Source organism: Camelus ferus, chromosome 19, assembly GCF_009834535.1.
Source record: "Camelus ferus isolate YT-003-E chromosome 19, BCGSAC_Cfer_1.0, whole genome shotgun sequence".
Classification (NCBI taxonomy): Eukaryota; Metazoa; Chordata; class Mammalia; order Artiodactyla; family Camelidae; genus Camelus; species Camelus ferus.
The window spans coordinates 12,586,050-12,604,300 of record NC_045714.1 but is presented as its reverse complement, the minus strand read 5'-3'; the positions used below and the strand labels follow the sequence as shown (position 1 = coordinate 12,604,300).

Below are 18,251 nucleotides of genomic sequence, written 5' to 3'. Positions count from 1 at the left end.
CACAGTGTTCCTGTTCAGGCTGATCCCTCACCTGCTTACCCAGCAGCTTCCAAAAATCAAATCCAAGCTTGAAAGGATACTGTGTGGCCAGAGAAAAGGCTGTTTAAATGGATCTGCCGTTGGGTAGTGACAGCCATTTTGGAAAAGGATTTGAAAGAACTGTATTAAGCCATCATGCAGCCTGGGGAAGGGCACGCACAAATGTTTGTTTGAACATAACGGGAAAAAAATCTGATCAAGGAATAAAATTAACTAAACAAGGTAATTACTCTGATGCATAACAGACATTTTTGCTCTGTGCATGTTTTTTCTATTTATTGGGGATTTTTTGGTTATATAACTTGAGTTAATTAGTACTAAGTTTGGCTGAGAATGACAGAACACAAACCCCCAATAAATAGAGACAACCGTATGTTTCTGTCTTGTAAAAGTGTAGTGATCCAGGCTCTCACGGCCTCCGGGGCGCGGGATGAGGCTCCTTCTGGCACACTGTCCGCGTGGGAAGCCTCCATTCCCAAGTGTCCCCACTAGCCCCCCTCTGCAGCCACGACCCAGCCTGCAGGGAGAGGGAGGGGCTGGAAAGAGGCGCCCCTGCTCCCCTTAAGGAGCATATGCTTCCGCTCCGCCGCGTGGGTCCCGCTGGCGGACGGGCTCCCCTGGTCACAGCCAGTTCCAGGTGGGCCGGGAAGTGTCATTTTTGCCTGGGGAGGACCTGGTCTTTCCTTGTCGGCCTCCACGCTCGGCTGAAGCCTCCTGTCTCTCAGCACAACGGCGCCCGCCCGCCTTGAGCTGCCTGAAGCCACCGGCCCTGGCGGGAAGGTAACACCCTGCAAAGGACTTTGGCCACAAGGCTCACAGATTGGCAGGACGAGGCACTGGTTCTATTTTCCACTAAGTGCCCTGCTTTTCACAAAATCTTTCCAACGACTGATGTCATCTGAGAGATGCAGCGGCTGCTTCTCTCAGCCCCGCAAGGCTCCACATCACCCAGCTCCCGGTCAGCGTAGATGGCAGGCTGCGGGCAGACGGCCTTTCCTCCGTTCCGCCCCGGTCCTGGCCAGCAGGAGCCTGTCCCTCTCTCCTGTGGGACTTTGCTAAAGGCAGCGACAAGTAGCTCATGCGTCTCTACATTACAGGTTTCTCCTCCCACTTCCTCCCTCAATCCTTGTTCAGAACAAGGGCTGCATCTCAAAACACAACAGAGGACAGCTGTTATCAGATGCTTTGTTTCTGCACGATGCGGGTCGCCTGTCCTCCAGCCCACACCATCCCTGCCCCATGACTGCATCATAGATAAGCCAGTGCCCCAAGTTCCATTTCTGCTACCTGCAGCCCGCTCCTCTGGGTCCTTATTTTGTATCAGTTAAGAGTAGTTTTGGCCGTGAATGACAGAAAATCCAAAATTGCAGTGGCTTGAATGAGACATACTTAATTCAGTTTGAGCCAAGAGTAAGGTGGTCCAGGACTGGGTCCAGGCAGGTTCCCTGGTGCCAGAAACCTCCACCCCTTCTATCCTGCTGGTGCACCACGTGTCAGCTCTAATGGCAACGTCCAGGATGGCTGCCCCCATGCCAGCCATCATATTCTCATTCCAGCCAGTAGAAAGAGGAGAGAGGGAAGACGTATGTCTGTGTCTCCACCCTCCCAGGACATATCCAGGAAGCTGCCTTCCACTGGCCGGAACTTAGTTGCACGGCCATACCTGGCTGCAAGGGAGGATGGGAAATGTCACTGCCATTCTGGATGGCCCCAAATTCAGGGTTCTTTTTATTAAGGAAGGACACATGACAGATATTGAGGCAATTAGCCATCACTGCAGCCCTGTACTCATGTCACATTCCAGGACAAGGGTCCTTGTGCTGGGAGAAGTGAGAGGACCGGTCTCCCCTGAGTTTACAGCTCCAGTGTTCTCTCTCCTCCTCCTCCTTGCTGATGGAAGGTTGGTTTGGCCTCTGGCACACGCACTTCGGAGGAGGCAAAGGTGACACAAGGTTTGCAGTCTTTGCCCGGTGTCATCTTTGAGGGCAATGTTGCTATGCCTGCTCCACAGGGACGTAAAATGCGGTTTCCTGGCTTAGTGTTTCACGTGGGAAACTTCTAGCAACCAAGATGGCGTCTGTGCTCAGTAAATCATAACAGTAAGCAAAACAAACTCCTCTGATGAAAAACTCCGTAAAGCCAATGAGACTGTGAATGCAAATGGAAAAACCAAAACTGATGAAATGCAAAATAAATATTTAACTTACGAGACTGCAGCTATCTTCGCATTGCTAAGTAATTTGGAGGCTAATGTTCTTAATAAAATCACATTTTCTAGGGAAAGTATTTACTATTTCTGTTTTATTGCCTTCTTCGTTGCCATTAATAAGACTTGGTTTAGTTCCCGCGTATACATAAATTCCCCTGGAGGCTAACATTTTTCCCCAGACCTCCCGGTGCTGATGTTTCTAATGGAAACCTATTTAAGCATGTAGACAGACTTGAGAATGAACCCGTAGGGAGAAACAGCCGACATCCATGCATGACAACTGCAGACATCAGTTGGGGCAGGTGACAATACATAGAGTGGCATCTAAAGGGAAAGGCCAAAGTGTCATATGCCAGGCATGCATCACCAACGTGCCAACAGGGCGAGTATCTGCATTGGCCACTACACCGCCCAGGCCCGAGACCTCTGAAGACATATACAGAGACTTCAAAATACACAAAGGAAACAGCAAAATCAAAATTAATAGATGTCAAATTAAATATCTACAACATATAATAACATTTTGTTCTTGCTAATTGTTCGATTTGGCACTCATGAATCTTTCATGAGTACTTTATTACTTTTGAAAACAGTTAGTTGGAGAGAGCCTCCTAATGCAAGAATTCACAAAAACAGCTGCCAAGATTTCATGACCAGCAGTAGATGAACTGGGTTACCCGTAGCCGAAACAAACTTCTCTAAGACCTTTCAAAACTGGATGGCAATGTATTTGTTCTTAACACAGGGGGTGGACACCCACCATGGGATAACCCATCCTGGTACATTTGATGCACTGTGGAGTTTCCAAAAATAATGCCTTAAACCAAGGGGTCGACATACTTTTTTTTATCTTTAAAAGGCCTGGAAGTAAATGTGTTGGGCTTTGTGAGCCATACGTCTCCATCGCGACTGCGCAGCTCTGCTATGACAGCACAAAGCAGTCGTGGACGGCCCTTAAGCACTATGTGACCACGGCTGTGTGCCAATAAAACTTTATTTACAAAAAAAGAAGGTAGGCCAGATCTGCTCCACAGCCATAGTTTTCTGTCCTTTGCCTCAGATCCAAGAAGGTCTAATGACCACCTACTGATCCTTGCCAACCACTCAGACTCAAAAAGGATACTTTTCTGAAAAATTACTGTTGGCCTGAGTTACCCAGAAAACGTGCTAGGCTCTCCTTGGAGCCATTCCAGCATCAGCACAGCAGCTCTGCACGTCAGGGAGCCAGCTTCAGACCTTCCGGTGCTTCGGGGCTGGTTTTCCCTTTTCCGTTACACGAAGCACTAGGTGATGAGTGAAGTAACTGCGTACAAAAAACTCTTGAGATCTCTTTAAAGTGAATATTTGCACAGCTTCTTTAGAAAGAAAGGGGAAGTTTTTACCCTGAGTCGGCTAAAACTTAGGTTTAATATAACATTTCACTGATTCAACACCAACGTGTTTCTCCTGACTTATCCCTAGGCTTCAAGAGGACACTCTCAAAAGACTATGCTCATTAATTATACAAATTTGTTAGCATTTACCATAGACTTTCAGATATCCAGTGTATACATAAAATGTCCTGCTAGCATTTCAAGGTTTGCTTACCAGTCTCTTACCGATTACTCAGACAAGCAAACCATGTGTATATAGGGCACACGTCCTGGTAGTTACATATATTTTTTAGAGTTTTAAAGGGAACATCCCCTCCCCAACAACTTACACTAGCAGTAAGTGGACAAGTAAAAATCAATTAAAGCTTATGGTTTTGTGTAAAGATAAAAAAAAATCAGAATTTATTCATTCAAAGGCTCCTAAATTATTTTACTTGCATAATACATGCAAGTTAATTTACGTCAATTTGTTTTTTAAGTATGTACTGCTGATAAAGTTTTAAGCACAATCATTTCTCATGATAACATATTTTATCTAGTTACCTACTCAGAAAGTGCAAAGGGAGGAGATAGTGTTTAATAACTAACAATACCGATCACAGATGTTCTAGCAAACATTGCCCCATTTACTTTTCACTTAAATGGAAGCAAGATCATGAAATGAAAATGAAAATAATCACTTAACCAAATCTGTTTTCCCCAGTATTACCTGTTGTTCCCAGATCGCTGGGGTAATGTGTGGATTCATTTACCCTCAGAGTTGGGCCACTGGTGGAAGCAAGGAATTACACAATTCAAGTTTCTCTAGAAAATCTGACAAATCAAATTTTTAAAAAGCATAACCTGCTGTTTTGCTTTGGTTCAAGATGTGTGGTCTGAGAATGTCGAAGCAGTTAATCCAGACTCAGTTTTAACCTCATTCTAAGACTAGAAGGTAATTTAAAAACAAAAAAGGGAAAGAAAGGAAAAAGTGTTCTAGAATGGTGATTTCCCTTTAACAAATTATTCCAATTCATCAAAATATGCTTTTTTTTAAGGAAAGAATGGCCGTCTCAGAATATATTTCTTCCAGTGGCGCAGCCTTTGGCCCCAGAGAGTCCAGCAAGTCAAGCAGCAGATTGTGTTCTGAGAAGGCGAGGGAGCTGAGGCTCTCGGCTGGCTCGCACTCGCCCTCCTCCGTGTAGACGCGAGGCCGGCAGCCAGGGTCGTCCTCCCAGACGTCCGCGCCGCAGAGCTGCCGGATGGAGGCCGGGCAGAGAAGGTAAGTGCCAGGCTCCCCCCACACCAGTCCTACCCGCCCCCCCCCCCAACGCCCATCCTCTCCAGGCTCTGTGTGCGGGGCACACGCCTCGGTGCAGTGCAGGCAGGCCCCGGCCCCCGCTGTCACAGAAGTGTCCTCAGACTCAGAAACGGCAGCCAGGTGAGGGGAAAGACACCTTCACACTTGGCAGCTGGTTTCCGTGAGAGAACTGTGACAGGGATGGAGGCACCGTCCTGGGTGGCACGACAGGACCCCTGGGGAAGACTGCCCACCCACCCGTTCAGGGACTCGTTACTCAGGGCTGAACCCTTGCCACCTGGGTGCTGGCCCCGCCCCTCCTGGCCCTTGCACCTGCTGTCCCCTTCTTAAATGACCATCCCCACCTGCCGACCTCCACTCAGCAAACTCCACCTCATCCTTCAGGGCCCAAGCCATCTCCCTGTGAAGCCCTTCTGGCTTCTTCTGGTCTGAGTGATTCAATACATGTTTGTTGGGTGGTGGGTGGATGCATGGGGATAGAGGGCTTTCACCTGTGTGCCTGCAGACACCTCTAGAAGAGTGCTGAGGGAAGCCTGAGCCAGAGGCCTAGGCGGGAGTGGGTTTACAGGACTCTTCCAACCCATCTCTGGATAATGACAGCTTTTGAGGGAATGAACTTGTCTAGGACATGATGACATTCACAGCCAATGACTCAGAGCCCCAGGGGGAGAGACAGGGGAGGGCCTGGAAAGAGGAAGCTGAGAAGCCACAAAGACCACCCCTGTCTGTCCCCAGGCTCTCAGCCACACCCTCCCCTTGACTCTGGCAGCCAGCTGTCCCTGACTTACTCTGTCTCGCAGGACCTTCCCCGCACTGCCCAGTCTCTCCATTTAGCAGGGACACCATCTCCTGGCCCTGTGTCTATTGGTGCTCAGACTCGGTGCCCACAGGTAAACGTGGGACCTCTCATCCATACATCTGCCCATGGCCTGGTCCACTCATTCAGGACTGTGGTCACCATGTGGCCAACACCATGGGGCTGGGGAGGAAGGAAGTTCTCCCAGCTGTCAGAGGAATCCAAGAGCTCTGGCCAGAGTGGTAGCAGTCGAGTCACATCCCTTCAGTGCCACCAAGTAGGTAATTAATGAGGGACCTGGTAAGCACAGCGCAGACCAGAATCCGCAGAGGGATCTGTGCTCAGAACTCCCGAGGCCGTTGACAGAGCCGAGGTGGCTGCACCCTGACTCAGCAGTTTTATGAGGCCTCCATTAGATCAATTATTCATCACAGACCCCGACCAAGTTAACAGGCTCACGAGCGAAAGAAACAAGCCTTCTAATCTGCTTTTCCCTCCTCTCACGCCGCCCGGTGCAGAGCTCCGAGCACGCACTCAGAAACCCTCCCTGCCTGCCTGGGGGCCAGGGAGCGTGGTCCTCAGCTGGAAAGCAGCCTCCTCCAGCCCAGCCGGGCAGGGACCTGGTCCCCAACCACACGGGCCACTCAGCACAGGTGTGCATGCGGGCAGGTGCACAGTGAATGCAGGTAAGTCAGACGCTACATGAGAACAGCCATGCACTAGATTCATGCAGCTCCTCCACCGTCATGCCCAGTCACCCCTGATAGGCAGTCTGGCTGCTCCAGGGCTCCTCTGCAGACAGGAAGCTGCTGCCCAGCGAGGAGAAGGGACTCCCCTGGCGTTGCTCAGAGGCCAGGTGGGCAGATTCCCAGCTGCATCAGGGGAGTCAGGGCCACGCAGGGTGAGGCAAGCGAGGCTCCGGGGCCCAAATGTTCCTCCCCTCAGGCTCACACAGGTGGGGGACAGCAGCCCAGGTGGGAGGAACAGGAGTCGCGGGCGCGGAAGGTGAGAGAGAGACCTCACCCAGCCTGCACCCGGGCCTCTCAGGACGAGGAGCAGAGGGGCCACGAGGAGGAGGAAGGACCGGCAAAGGCTGAGAGCCTGGAGGAAGCCCAGACCTGCAGGCGGAGGACAGCACAGGGAGAGACCAGACAGGAGGGGAGGCCCCCCCCCCCGGGACCTTGGACCTCAGGGCTGCAGACATTATCTCAAGTGCAAAGGCAAGACATCGGGCAAGTCTGAACGGGAGAGATGCGATAGGATTTGTTTCTGAAACGCTGGTCGCTTTTACGGCTGAAGTGACTTCTGATCATCCCTGGGCTTAAGGGTACTTACTGCATTCCAGAAGACGTATGCAAAAACAAAGTAAAGTCTGGATAATTTTACATGGACCTGAGGATGCACACACCCACCCACACACTCACACGTATGCACAGAAATGTGTATGCATACTTCCACACACCTGTCTGCACACATACCTCTCTGTATACATCAGTGCACACCACACCATTGTGAACTGAACTAAATGCTCTTAGCCAAAGAGAGAGCAAGGTGTGACCGCTACAAACACCCTAGGGACCTGCTGCCCAGAGATGTGTGCCCTCAGCTGGCCCTGTGGGCCTCTCAGCCGAAGGTTCTGGAGATGCAGGCCCTCTGACAATGTGCTCACTGGTCAGACACGGCAGGCCTTCCCCGGGCTGGTGGAAGACACTGCGCCAGTCCCCAGGGAAACTCAGGGTGGACTCTGTCCCAAGCCAGCTTTAGGTCCTGCTGCTCACTGCATTTGGCTGCATTGGCTGTGTGTGTCTCTGTCGTGGCTGTGACGGCCTCTCTGCCCTGAGACGCTGGCTTCAGGTGTGTCTCCAGGACCTGCGCCTCATCCTCAAAGATGCTTCAGCAAGAGGATTTGAATTTCCCTTTAATTATGTGAGTTGTTAAGTATTTAATGTTATAATATAATGGAAGAGGTTTACCTCTTGTTCATTGAGTCCCCCCAACATGTTAGTGAAAGCAAAAATTTTATAATTTGCTTTTATGACACATGAATGAAGGTTTTGGTCGCTTGTTTGCTGAATCAAAGAGAAACTGATATGATAAATTGAGCTGCCTGAAAATGTAACACTTGAAACTGCTTAGTGGCCTAAATTGAGATTTTCTTGATACTTTAATAACCAATTATAACAACACGATATAATGAGTCAGGCACTAAGATAATGTAACTTTGCAAGCTTCGTCTGCAGCATCCAACTTCTACTTTTTGCTTGTTTTCAACAGCACCACTATTTGTGTGGGTTGTTTTGGTAGTGGACACATGTTAGTGAGCATCAGTGTGCTCAAAACCGGTGCCAATGAAAAGCTGCTACTCTTGTCTGTTCTCTTATAATGGATTTCTTTGTAGGATCTCTTTTGTAAAGAAGGATTCTGCTGCTGGAAAGGTTTAGGGAAAAAATGGACTGGATGGCTTCCACGCCCCTTAGCTCAAATCTTCTATAAATCTGTAAAGAATCGTAGCAGAAGAGGACTCAGGCCTTCGCCAAGCTCCTGGCTTTTCAGCCGCAAAGGAAACTTGCCAAGAAACGTATGCTTTCAAGTCTAGATGTTTGCACTTCAATAACTTCTCATCTGTTTTCCACATTCACTTCTTTTAGCTTATTTGGACGTTGGTTGGGTGTATTTTTGCCACCTCCTCCCTTCCCAGGTCCCCATTTTCAGGGCTTCCCACAGCTACAAGGACAGAAAGGTCGCTCTTCGTGGTGACACCCTCACCTGTACTTACAGGAGTGGAGTACTTGTTCTTCACGCCTCTTGGCTCAAAAAGCACGCCACAACCCTTGAATTTAGAGAATGGGGAATGAATTAATCAAAGCGAAAAGAATGAAGTATTGATTGGTTTCACGTAAATTACCCAAGGATGCAAACACGTAGCTAGAAATTCTTGCGGTCGTACCGCTTTTTGCACTGAAGGTGTAATAGTTCTAATGACAGCACAGGTGCGCTTCAGAGTTGCTTTGTGGGGATGGAGCATGTGGATGTGAGATTTTCAAGCCCCGTCCTGGGCCCTGGGAGTCAGGGCTCAATTTGGCAGGAGGGATGTAAGACTCACTTTGGGCCACAAGCGTGGCCTCAACGTTTGTGAGTGAGGCACACCCCACCCTGTGACCCAGGACTGTCTACATAATTTTCGGGACCCAGTGCAAAATGAAAATGTGAGCCCCTTATCCAAATAGTAAGAATTTCAAGATGGCGACAGTAGAGCATCAACCAAGCACAGGCCCTTCCAAGTGGGGCCGTGGGGCCCTCCAGCTCCCGTGTCCGTGCAGCTGGCCTGACCAAGACCAGAGGGACGCGCTGTCAGGCACAGGCCCTCTCAAGGATTCATGGCATCATGTTTGTGCAAAGAGGAAGAGCACATTTTTATCCAACACAGCCTCAGAAAAGATAATGAAATCATAAAGATCTTCAATTCTTTTTCAGAAGCTTTCCATCATAAAAATTGTTGCTCTTTGGATCTTGAATACCTCTTTTAGTTCTTGTCAGAAAAGCAGAACTTTTTGTTAAAACGTTAGCTAGGTACACTAGTGAAATCCGAATAAGGCCTGCGTTTGAGACCTGTGTTCATAGTGTGGTGCCCGTCAGCTTTCTGGTTTCGATAACATACTGTGGTCATGGAAGGTGTTGTCCTTGGGGAAAGCTGTGGGAAGGGCACCCAGAAACTCTTGGAACTATTTTTATAACCTCTTGTGAGTCTAATATTATTTCAGAAAAGTCACGTGACAAGGCCAAGCACTAGTTCTAGGATCTGAACCTGGGGTCCGTAAGGACTTGCTACGGGGAGTCAGGGCTCAGTTTGGCAGGAGGGATGGAGTCCCTGAGCTGGAATGTGGTCAGGGCCAGGGCCATGGGCTCTTGGTCTTAGAGTATCTCTGGTGCCCTTCAGTGGACACAAGGAAAGGTACTTATTTGTGGGTGTTCTAAAAAGTGTCACATGTGATCAGGACTGTCAAACAACTCAATCACAACCGGCAATCACAAGAGCTAGTTAGACAGACAAGATCTTCACTGACTGTGTGTTCTACCAGCATCACAGAATCTTCTGGAGCAGCTGCCTCTCAAAGAAACCAACTGTCAATCATCTGTGAGGTCCCAGCAGCAGGGAGTGAAGGTCTGCAACTCACCAGGGTTCCCGGGACAAAGTGTACTTGGTCCGATGCACTCCACGGAGATAGCAGCGTTTCATTTACATCCTGGGGGAAAATGCTGACTTACTCAGAGGTAACCCATTTCCCTCCAGTTGAAAACAAAGCAGGTGCACCTTTCCCCTGCGCATATGCTCATATACAAATAAAAATTAGCACTGTGATGCGGGGGACGGAAGTGGGAGTAGAAAAGGCAAGGTGGGGAGACGCAAGAAAAAAACACTATAGAGAAAGGGAACTGCGTGAGCCCATTTGACTGAAGATGCAGATTTAACACTCCGTCGATGACATCACAGACACCTGAAAACTGAGCATGCGCACGGACCAGGTCTAAGGTGACGGAGATGAATGGCGCTGCTGAGGGTTAGGGACAGGACTGTGGGCAGGTTTTGCTTTGGGTTTCTGTTGTTTTGGTATAAGCCCTGCAATAATGAAATAAAATTTCAAAGAAAATAAAGCAGGCAATGGACCTTAGCAATAGTTTAATTTAAGATTGTTCATGCCTTGCCAGAGACTTAAAATATCAGCTTACCCGATAAATCGTAAGCGACAGCTTAACTCAGGGAAGGCGTGTGAATGGCCGTTTATTTGACCAGTCATCACAGATGCACTTAATATTTGCAGGAGACCATGAAGGGAACTCAGAGATACACCAAGAAATAGAAGCTGCTGGGGGCCTTGGTCTCCTGCCCTGTAAGTGGGGAAACAGGATACCCCCCTGCACAGGTTTGGTGACAGATCAGGGGGACTATGTCTGTGGGATGCAAACTCCAGGGCACGGTCAGTGGGTCATGCTTATTGTGCCACTCAGGAGCAATGCTTCTGGCCTCTGGAAGCTCATAGACCAGCCGAAGAGGAAGGAAAGAGAGGCCCCCACCAGCCCTCTGGGGTCTCTGTGCGCCCTTCCCCCCGGGAGCGTGGACTCGGGGGCAGATGCCCGCTGGCTCTGGCCCTGCTCACCACACCCAGGCACCTGCTCAGTAAATGCCGGCAGCCTGGGGTCAACTCATTGTTTCTGTAGCGGGATCCTCAACTGCTCAGAGAAGGGACGTTTAGCAGCTTGGGAACAGGGTTGTAAGTGACACTGCACTGCACAGTGAGAAAATCAGCCCCTTTCTAATTCCTCTTCCACACTCCTAATGACATCAAGGAGGAGGTCTGTCTGGGGCCAGCCTGGCTTGGCTCTCTCCCTCTTCCCACGGAGGGAGCCCCTGAGCCACGGGCAGGCAGCACTTTCTGCCTGGAATTACTGGGTTCTGTTTCTAGTGTGTCTGTTTTCCACTTACCTGCTCTTTATTACAAGTCAAACTGGTTTTTTATTTACAGTTGAAATACAAAATTTCCTGTAATTAAAGACGTGTATTTCATTTGGACACAAGTCCATTTTAAACAAAAACAATTTTTAATACACTAGTACAAGGGGCACATGCGTGTGGCAAGAAGTCGTGGATGTGGCCCTGGACAGACTGGAATTTGGACACTGAGTCATTGGACACTTGAGCTGAGAGGTCTATGAGGGTGAGCGGAACCGCAGAGGCTTTGCAGGTGGGGCTGGGGTGGAGGCGAGCGTGGAGTGGGCTTGCAGAGAGTCATCCCGGGATGTGGGTGGGATGGGGGCCTGGGCGTCCCCCACCTTTGGAACCATCAGCAAACCACTGCTCTGTTTCAACCCAAGCAGCAAATGAGCCACGCTTACCTTGGCTCCTAGCTTAGTGTGCGCCTCAGTGGTGTTGGCGGACGGGGATGGCATCTGATCCCTGACATCTGACCTTCCCTGTGGGACACAGGGAAAGAAATCCGACAGGGGCTGAAATTACAGATGCAGACATGAAAGCAGAGAGCAAGCAGTAACACCTCCCAAGCACGCTGCTCTGTGCTGTCACAGACTAAAGACGTTACATGTGTTAATCAATTAAATTGTCCAATAAACCTGAGAGAGAGAAAGAAAACATTACTAAGCTCAGTCTGTATGTGAAAAGCAAGGATCAGTTAGATTATGTATCTGATGAGACAAAGGTTTGGACCCTAAACCCAGGTTTGTTGGATCCCAGTTCTCAGATCCCTGAAGACACTGGGGCAGGAATGGGGTGTGTCCTGAGCTGCGAGTCAGAGACGAGAGGAAGGACATCATCTTGGTACAAGGTGAGACTGGAGGCTCTTAGTCCCTGATGGGGCGCTCCCGTCCCTCTGACAGCTGGTCCTTGACCACCAGACCCCCAGCCTGCCCGGCCTCAGCCCTGCAGTGACCGAGGGTCCCTTCCACACACTCTGCTTCTGGAGCTGCCTCCTCCTTTCTAAGAGGCAACCTCTCAGCCGCTGGCCAGCAAGATCCCCACCGCCCCGCAGCCAGTGCTGGGAGCCACCTCCCCTCGGGTCTCCTTCCAGTCTGGCAGCCTGGCTCCCACGCAGGAGTCTAGCGCAGACCCTGGCTTAGGGGTTATTTCCATTTTCCTGGGTGGCTGAGTGTCAGCGCCCAGGGGAGTTGCCAAAGGCAGGGAATTCTGTCTGTTCCATAAAGCACCGTTGTTTGTCCGGAGGGTTTCCTTCTTAAAACTACACAAGCAAGTCAGAACAGGTACCCGCTCTGCTCCTTGCTGGGGTCGGGGGTTCCTTCTGGGGGTCCTGCTATCTAGATAGTTCGGACCTGCCTCCGCTTTCCCGTCTGCACTCCGGGAAGGGATGGAAGTCGGCCTGCAGGGACATGGGCCTAATAGCGTGAACGTCTACAACGCGACCCAAGGCTCTAACGGCCCCTTCCTTGGCGCCAGTGGAGAAGAGACAATGTGGGAAGGCTCCTGGGGGTCTCGGCCAGCCACCAGCTTCTGCAACCACCAACCATTGTTTGGACCATCTCCCTGTTTATTCCTGCTGGGAGCCAAAGTTAACCAGACCATCTCCTCACAGCGGGGTGACGCTCACTCGCTGTGACACTGGCCCGGGGCTCAGCCCTGCAGGCCAGCGGGCTCGGCCCGCGGCACCCACACCACGGCCAGGGGGCCAGCGTGGGCACGTTGAGCTCAGGAGCTTAACATCTTTTCCACTTACAGAAACTCCACCTGGCAAAGTTCATTTTCCCTAAACAAGGTTTCCCAGCCTCGGCACTGCGGAGGCTCTGGACTGGATACTTCTCTGTTGTGGGGACCGTCCTGTGCACAGCAGGACGTTTAGCACCGTTCCCAGCTGCTACCCCCAGGTGCCACAAGCATTGTCCCCCTGCTGCATACCCAACGAGTTGTGACCACCAAAATTGTCTCCAGACACTCCCCTAGGGTGGGGATGGAGGGCGAAATCACCCCTGGTTGAGAGCCACTGCCAAGAAGTCAGTTTAGCTGGCCTGGACAACTTTCACAGGAGTGTCTTCCTCCCTGTTCCAGCACGAGTGGGAGGATGAAATGGGAGGGCGCTGAGCGAGATCAGCGTGTCTGTGGCCGTCTGCACCATCGCCGTGAGACACAAGGAGTCATGCCCCTACCTGGGTACACGCGGGTCCGCCCTCGACATTATACGGGATCAGGGTCTGGAGGCCTTCCTCCTGCAGGGTGGGGCGCCCCTGCCTCTGGGCTTTAGACACAGAACAGCATCGCAGCAGGAAAAGCAGGGCGACTGTGATGAGACAGATGGGGAAGCGAGGACAAGGTCACCAACGTCAGAGGGTTTCCCAGGACCTGGTCTGTGGACTTACAACCCAGCCATGAACGCACCGGGTCAAGCCACACCTCAGTCATCTCTGTAGCTGCAGCATTTTGCACAGCTCAGGGCGTAAACAGGTGCTAGGTAACTGCTGAACTGACCGATTAACACCACATGACCAGCAATAGTCTACCACTTCCTTGTTAGTCTTTGCCAAGCATGGGAGCCTAGACCTGTGTGCACTGCTGCGCAGCTGTTAGAAACTATGGGGTCGCCCCCGGTGTCCATCTGTGGGCCCATTTATGGGCTCCATTGCGGTCAGTTGCTGCGTACTGAGTGACCTGGGTGGCAACCTCTGGTCTGAGTCTGGGACTCTGACAAGCCTATGAGTCATTCTCAAAACCATCCCGCTGACCTTGGCTGTCATCTCTTCCCACCCCAAAGACTCCACAGCCCTGGGTTATGGCCTGGGAAGAGGAGCCACATCCCCAGTGCAGCCCCTGCACCTGCTGACCTGCCAGAGCCACGAGCGCCACACAGACAGGGGCCAGGGCCCCCCAAGGAAGTTCGGCTCCGGCGACAGAAGGCTCTGCACATACGAATCCATCCGGACAGGAACAGACCCTCACGTGGACAGTCTGCTTCTGGGAAAGTCCCTGTTTGTCTCCGATGAAAAGCGGCACAGAGTAGTCACCACGTGGGAGGCTTCTCAACATTAAAAGTTCCACCGACCGACCTGCAGAGGGAGAGGCACCTTACCTGCCTTCACTTGTTCATTTGCTCAGCTGCTCAACAGACATTTAAGAACACTGCCCACGGGCCAAGGCTCTGCATGAAGTTGGAGGGAACGGTCACCAAGGCCACCCTCACTCCGGCACCACCTGCAGGTGCAGGGGCTCCCAAGAGCAGCCTCAGTTTGGGTAATTCTCTAGACGGACTCGGAACTCACTGAAAACTGCACTCATGGTTATGGTTTATGACAGTGAAAGAATATGGATTAAAATCAGCCAAGGGAAGAGGCACATGGGGCAGAGTTTAGAAAAGCTCCAGATGTAGAATTCCCAATTCTCCTGCTTGTGGAGGCAGGACGGCATTACCTCCTGGCAAGTGGGAATGATGAGGTACATGTGGCATATTGCCAACCAGGGAAGCTCACCGAGCCCTGTGTCCAGGGTCTTCATCAGAACGTGGTCTTGTAAACCTGGTTGGCTGCCCACATGGCCTGTTATTAACTGATACCCACACACTCACGTAACCCAAAGACCACACCCTAAATCACACTGTTCCTATTGACGGACACAAGACCCCCTCCCCTAGGTAAACGCAGACACATTTATCAGGCAGGGCGTTCAAAGCCTTGGAGATCACCTCCCAAAAACCAAGGCAAAAGCCAGACCTCTTTGGGGTACGGTTCAGTGCTTTATGACACATTCTGGTCTGGGAACTGTAAACATGAGTTCACAGTTTCAACTGAAAAGCATGTCACATCCTACAGACCCATTAATAGAAGCACAAAGGAGAATGTTGACGGTGAATGCCAGTGCTCCCTCTGGGTAAAACCGTCCCGATTTTCCTCTGCGGGAGCCCACTCTTCCTGAACTCTCAGCCCCTGTGGACCGCTAAGCCCAGATCCCAGCCAGGTCCAGGTGGGGACTCAGATCCAGCCAGTCAGCACATCTGCCCTCCCAACCCCCACCCACAGTATTGGCAGGGCAGGTGACCCAAAGCTTGCGGGGATGTAAACCTTTTGCCAGGTACCAGGATGAGGCCCAGGGACTCCCAGCAGCCACCCTGCTGCCCCCAGAGGAGAGCCTGCCTGAAGACAGAGGCACCCAGGGAAAGACAGAACCAAGGTCTAGAGAGGCTTCCTCCAGGATGTCCCCTTAGCACCTGGCTTTGCTGGGACACAGGCTTACCTGGCCTGTTTCTCAGTTGCATGAACTGATACATTCCTCTTTCGCCCGAGTCTGAGTCAGGTCTCTGTCATTCTCCATCCTTAATCCCTGGCCAGTGCAAATACTCACCCCGATTTTCCCCCAGTTTCCATGTGTCTTCTGTGTTTCCCCAGGTATTGTCCAATTCGAAGGTGAACGGGTCGGAGAAGGGCTCAAGGTCGCCGTCCTCTGCCTGGATGAGGAGGGGCTCGTCCCCTGCAGACTCGCAGACCTCCAGGTGTCGAGACCCGGGGTGGAGGGTCGGGGCGTTGTCATTGGTGTCGGACAGGAAGAGCAGCATGGTCCCCGTCCCTGTCTGCGGCGGGACACCTTGTGGTTGTGGGGGGGGGGGTTCCAGGAAGGAGCTTATTAATTTAAATGCCTTCTCCACACGCACAAAGCCCTGGGAAGTGAGCACTCTCAGCCTCCGAGAGGAAGAACCATTCCACTGAAATACTGAGGCCATTTCGCTTTCAAAGTCTCCAGCTTTATTAAGACGTGCTCAATCTGTTATCCTGCTTTTTTGAAAACTCAGAATATCTGGGAAGGAGAAGTTAACAAAACACTTGCCCCCTCAGATGATTTGTGGAATGAGGTAGAACGTAGAATCATCCAGTGAATTAAAACATCAGTCATGCCAAGTGCTAAGGCAGAAGGCGGGGTGGGGAAGGGGGTGCCGTGGTGACAGAATGGTCTGCATCTGGGCTGTGTCCGCGCGGGGACCCGGGTTGTGCTCTCCCGCCAGAGATCCGCCAGGCGTTACCAATGGGGACGCCGGGCGGCGGGCACTTGGGAGCCCACTACATTATTTCTTAAAACCGCACATGAATCTACAATTATCTCAGAATAAAAGTTCAAATTTTTTCAAAGTGCCAACCATGAAATCGAGGTACCATAGCAGAATCACAGGAAGACAGACGTGCGTTCACTCTCCTCACTTAGAGCTGACTGGGGACACAGATTTAATATTTATCTCATCAACAATCTACTGTTAATTATACACACAGGATATACAGTGCCATATCCATGGAAACCGAAGTTTTAATTTACAGATTTTTCTTAAATACAATCATTAAAGTTATCTGAAACTTTTTGATTTTCCCAACTTTATGTTTTGGTAGGTTTAAAAGTTCAGCCTTGAGAGATCACGGAGAAAAGTGTTAAAACCTGCCCATAAAACCAGTCTGGTTTATGAAGCATAAGTCCCACACAGTCACGTTCGCCTCACCTTATAAGCCGTTCAGGTACAGGGAACCTGTGCTGAATGTTTATCGCATGCAATTGGCCCTGACAGAAGGCTAAAGGGCTGTGCTGCAAGTGGGTGGAAAAGACGCCGGGTTTGGCAGCAGCTCCCTAACTAGTCCTTCTGAATGCATACCGCCCCCTTTCCCTGGCCTCGGCCCCTGGTTTGCCATTTCAAGAATCATCATGAAAAATAATCACCAGCATGGATGCAAAATGATGAGAAGTTTCTTTCTATATTTTCCCAGCTGTGCTGAAAGACTTGCACCAGTGTTATTTCCCCTCAAGGAGCAAGAAAACACATTTCCCCTATGGTTTTAGGCAAGTGCTTACCATCGTCAACAGCGTGAGCGATGATCATGTAAAAACTGTCATTTACGTGAGGCGACTCATGGTCAACTTGCTTCCTGGTGATAACCCCTCCTGAGCGCTCATCTAGGGTGACCCAGTCTGCCGGATCATAAGCCAGTGTGTATCTTGTAGAAGAAAACATGTGCAGTTTTTAAAATTAAAAAGTTACATCAGAAGACAAATTAAATATCTAAATCTAAATCTATATATCACAGCAGGCACCCTTTTTATTGCAAGTAATCTGGGAAATTCTATGAACAATTGGAGATGTTTGTGAATCTGGTAAAGGCCCAGGCATCTGAAGACTGGGCTGGTGTCAAATCGATATTCACTGAACACTCGGTGCCTCGTCCTGTTGGGCCGCACGTAACTGTCCACCTTAGGAAAACGTTTCATCCTGGAGAAGCCGATCTTCAGCTGCCTGGTGGCCTAATGTTAAAACCAGTCTGTCCTTGCAACAGATGCAGAAGACTTAATTCTCCCTGGAGCGGACGTCTCCGCGCAGGCACAGGTAACCCAGGCCGTCCACGTGGCCTCCCGCGTCCCCCGCGCCTGCGCGCACCTGGATGCCTTTCTGACAGGCGGGCGCGCCGAGCCTTCCGGAACCAGACGGCAGCCCCGCAGGAAGCAAGCCGGCTTGCCGGCACAGTTGCCCGCTGAGGGACCCGTGGAGAAAACGCCGGCACCCAGCGGCAAACGACGGAAAAGGTACAGCTCCCCGCAGAAAGCGAAGCTTCCCGGGCCTCCCCTCCCTCGTTGTGTAAAGGCTTTGTCTTCTCAGACTCTCCACTCGGTTTTTAAAGGGACCAACCACCCTCCCGGGACGGGAACACAACCCGGCTTCACGCGGGTGATTCTCAAAGCGAGGTCCCAGCCCAGCCGCACCAGCATCACCTTGGAATTTGTTAGAAATGCAAATCTCAGTCCTCACCCCAGGCCTCAAAATCAGAAGCCCCAGGGTGAGGCCGAGCCACCTGCAGTGTAGCAGGCCCTCCAGGTGATTCTGATTCAGGCACAGGTGGCCGGCCACTGCTTACAGCCTCTTCGCCCCGCCCGCCCGTGTGCGGCCCCGGGCTGGGCTGGGGCTGGCGGTTCCCCGCCCACGGTGAGATTACAGCATAAACTGAGACCAAGTGTTGGGCAGCTTTATGGTCAGTGGCATTATGGTGATTCCCCGGCCC

At 51.1% G+C, this 18,251-nt stretch overlaps 1 protein-coding gene across 1 annotated transcript in view; it reads right to left on the bottom strand.

The window, feature by feature from the left end:
* Window positions 1-1,883: 1,883 nt before the first annotated feature.
* CDH26 (cadherin 26) overlaps window positions 1,884-18,251 on the bottom strand; it is a 54,521-nt gene continuing 38,153 nt past the window's right edge. Inside the window, exons 11-18 of the mRNA XM_032462332.1 lie at window positions 17,053-17,195; window positions 15,568-15,807; window positions 14,058-14,279; window positions 13,386-13,516; window positions 11,610-11,720; window positions 9,893-9,961; window positions 8,494-8,547; window positions 1,884-4,855 (exon numbers count right to left, since the gene is read on the bottom strand). Coding sequence (XP_032318223.1) covers window positions 4,637-4,855; window positions 8,494-8,547; window positions 9,893-9,961; window positions 11,610-11,720; window positions 13,386-13,516; window positions 14,058-14,279; window positions 15,568-15,807; window positions 17,053-17,195 — 1,189 coding nt within the window. The 3' untranslated portion in view covers window positions 1,884-4,636. The remainder of the gene's footprint in view (window positions 4,856-8,493; window positions 8,548-9,892; window positions 9,962-11,609; window positions 11,721-13,385; window positions 13,517-14,057; window positions 14,280-15,567; window positions 15,808-17,052; window positions 17,196-18,251) is intronic.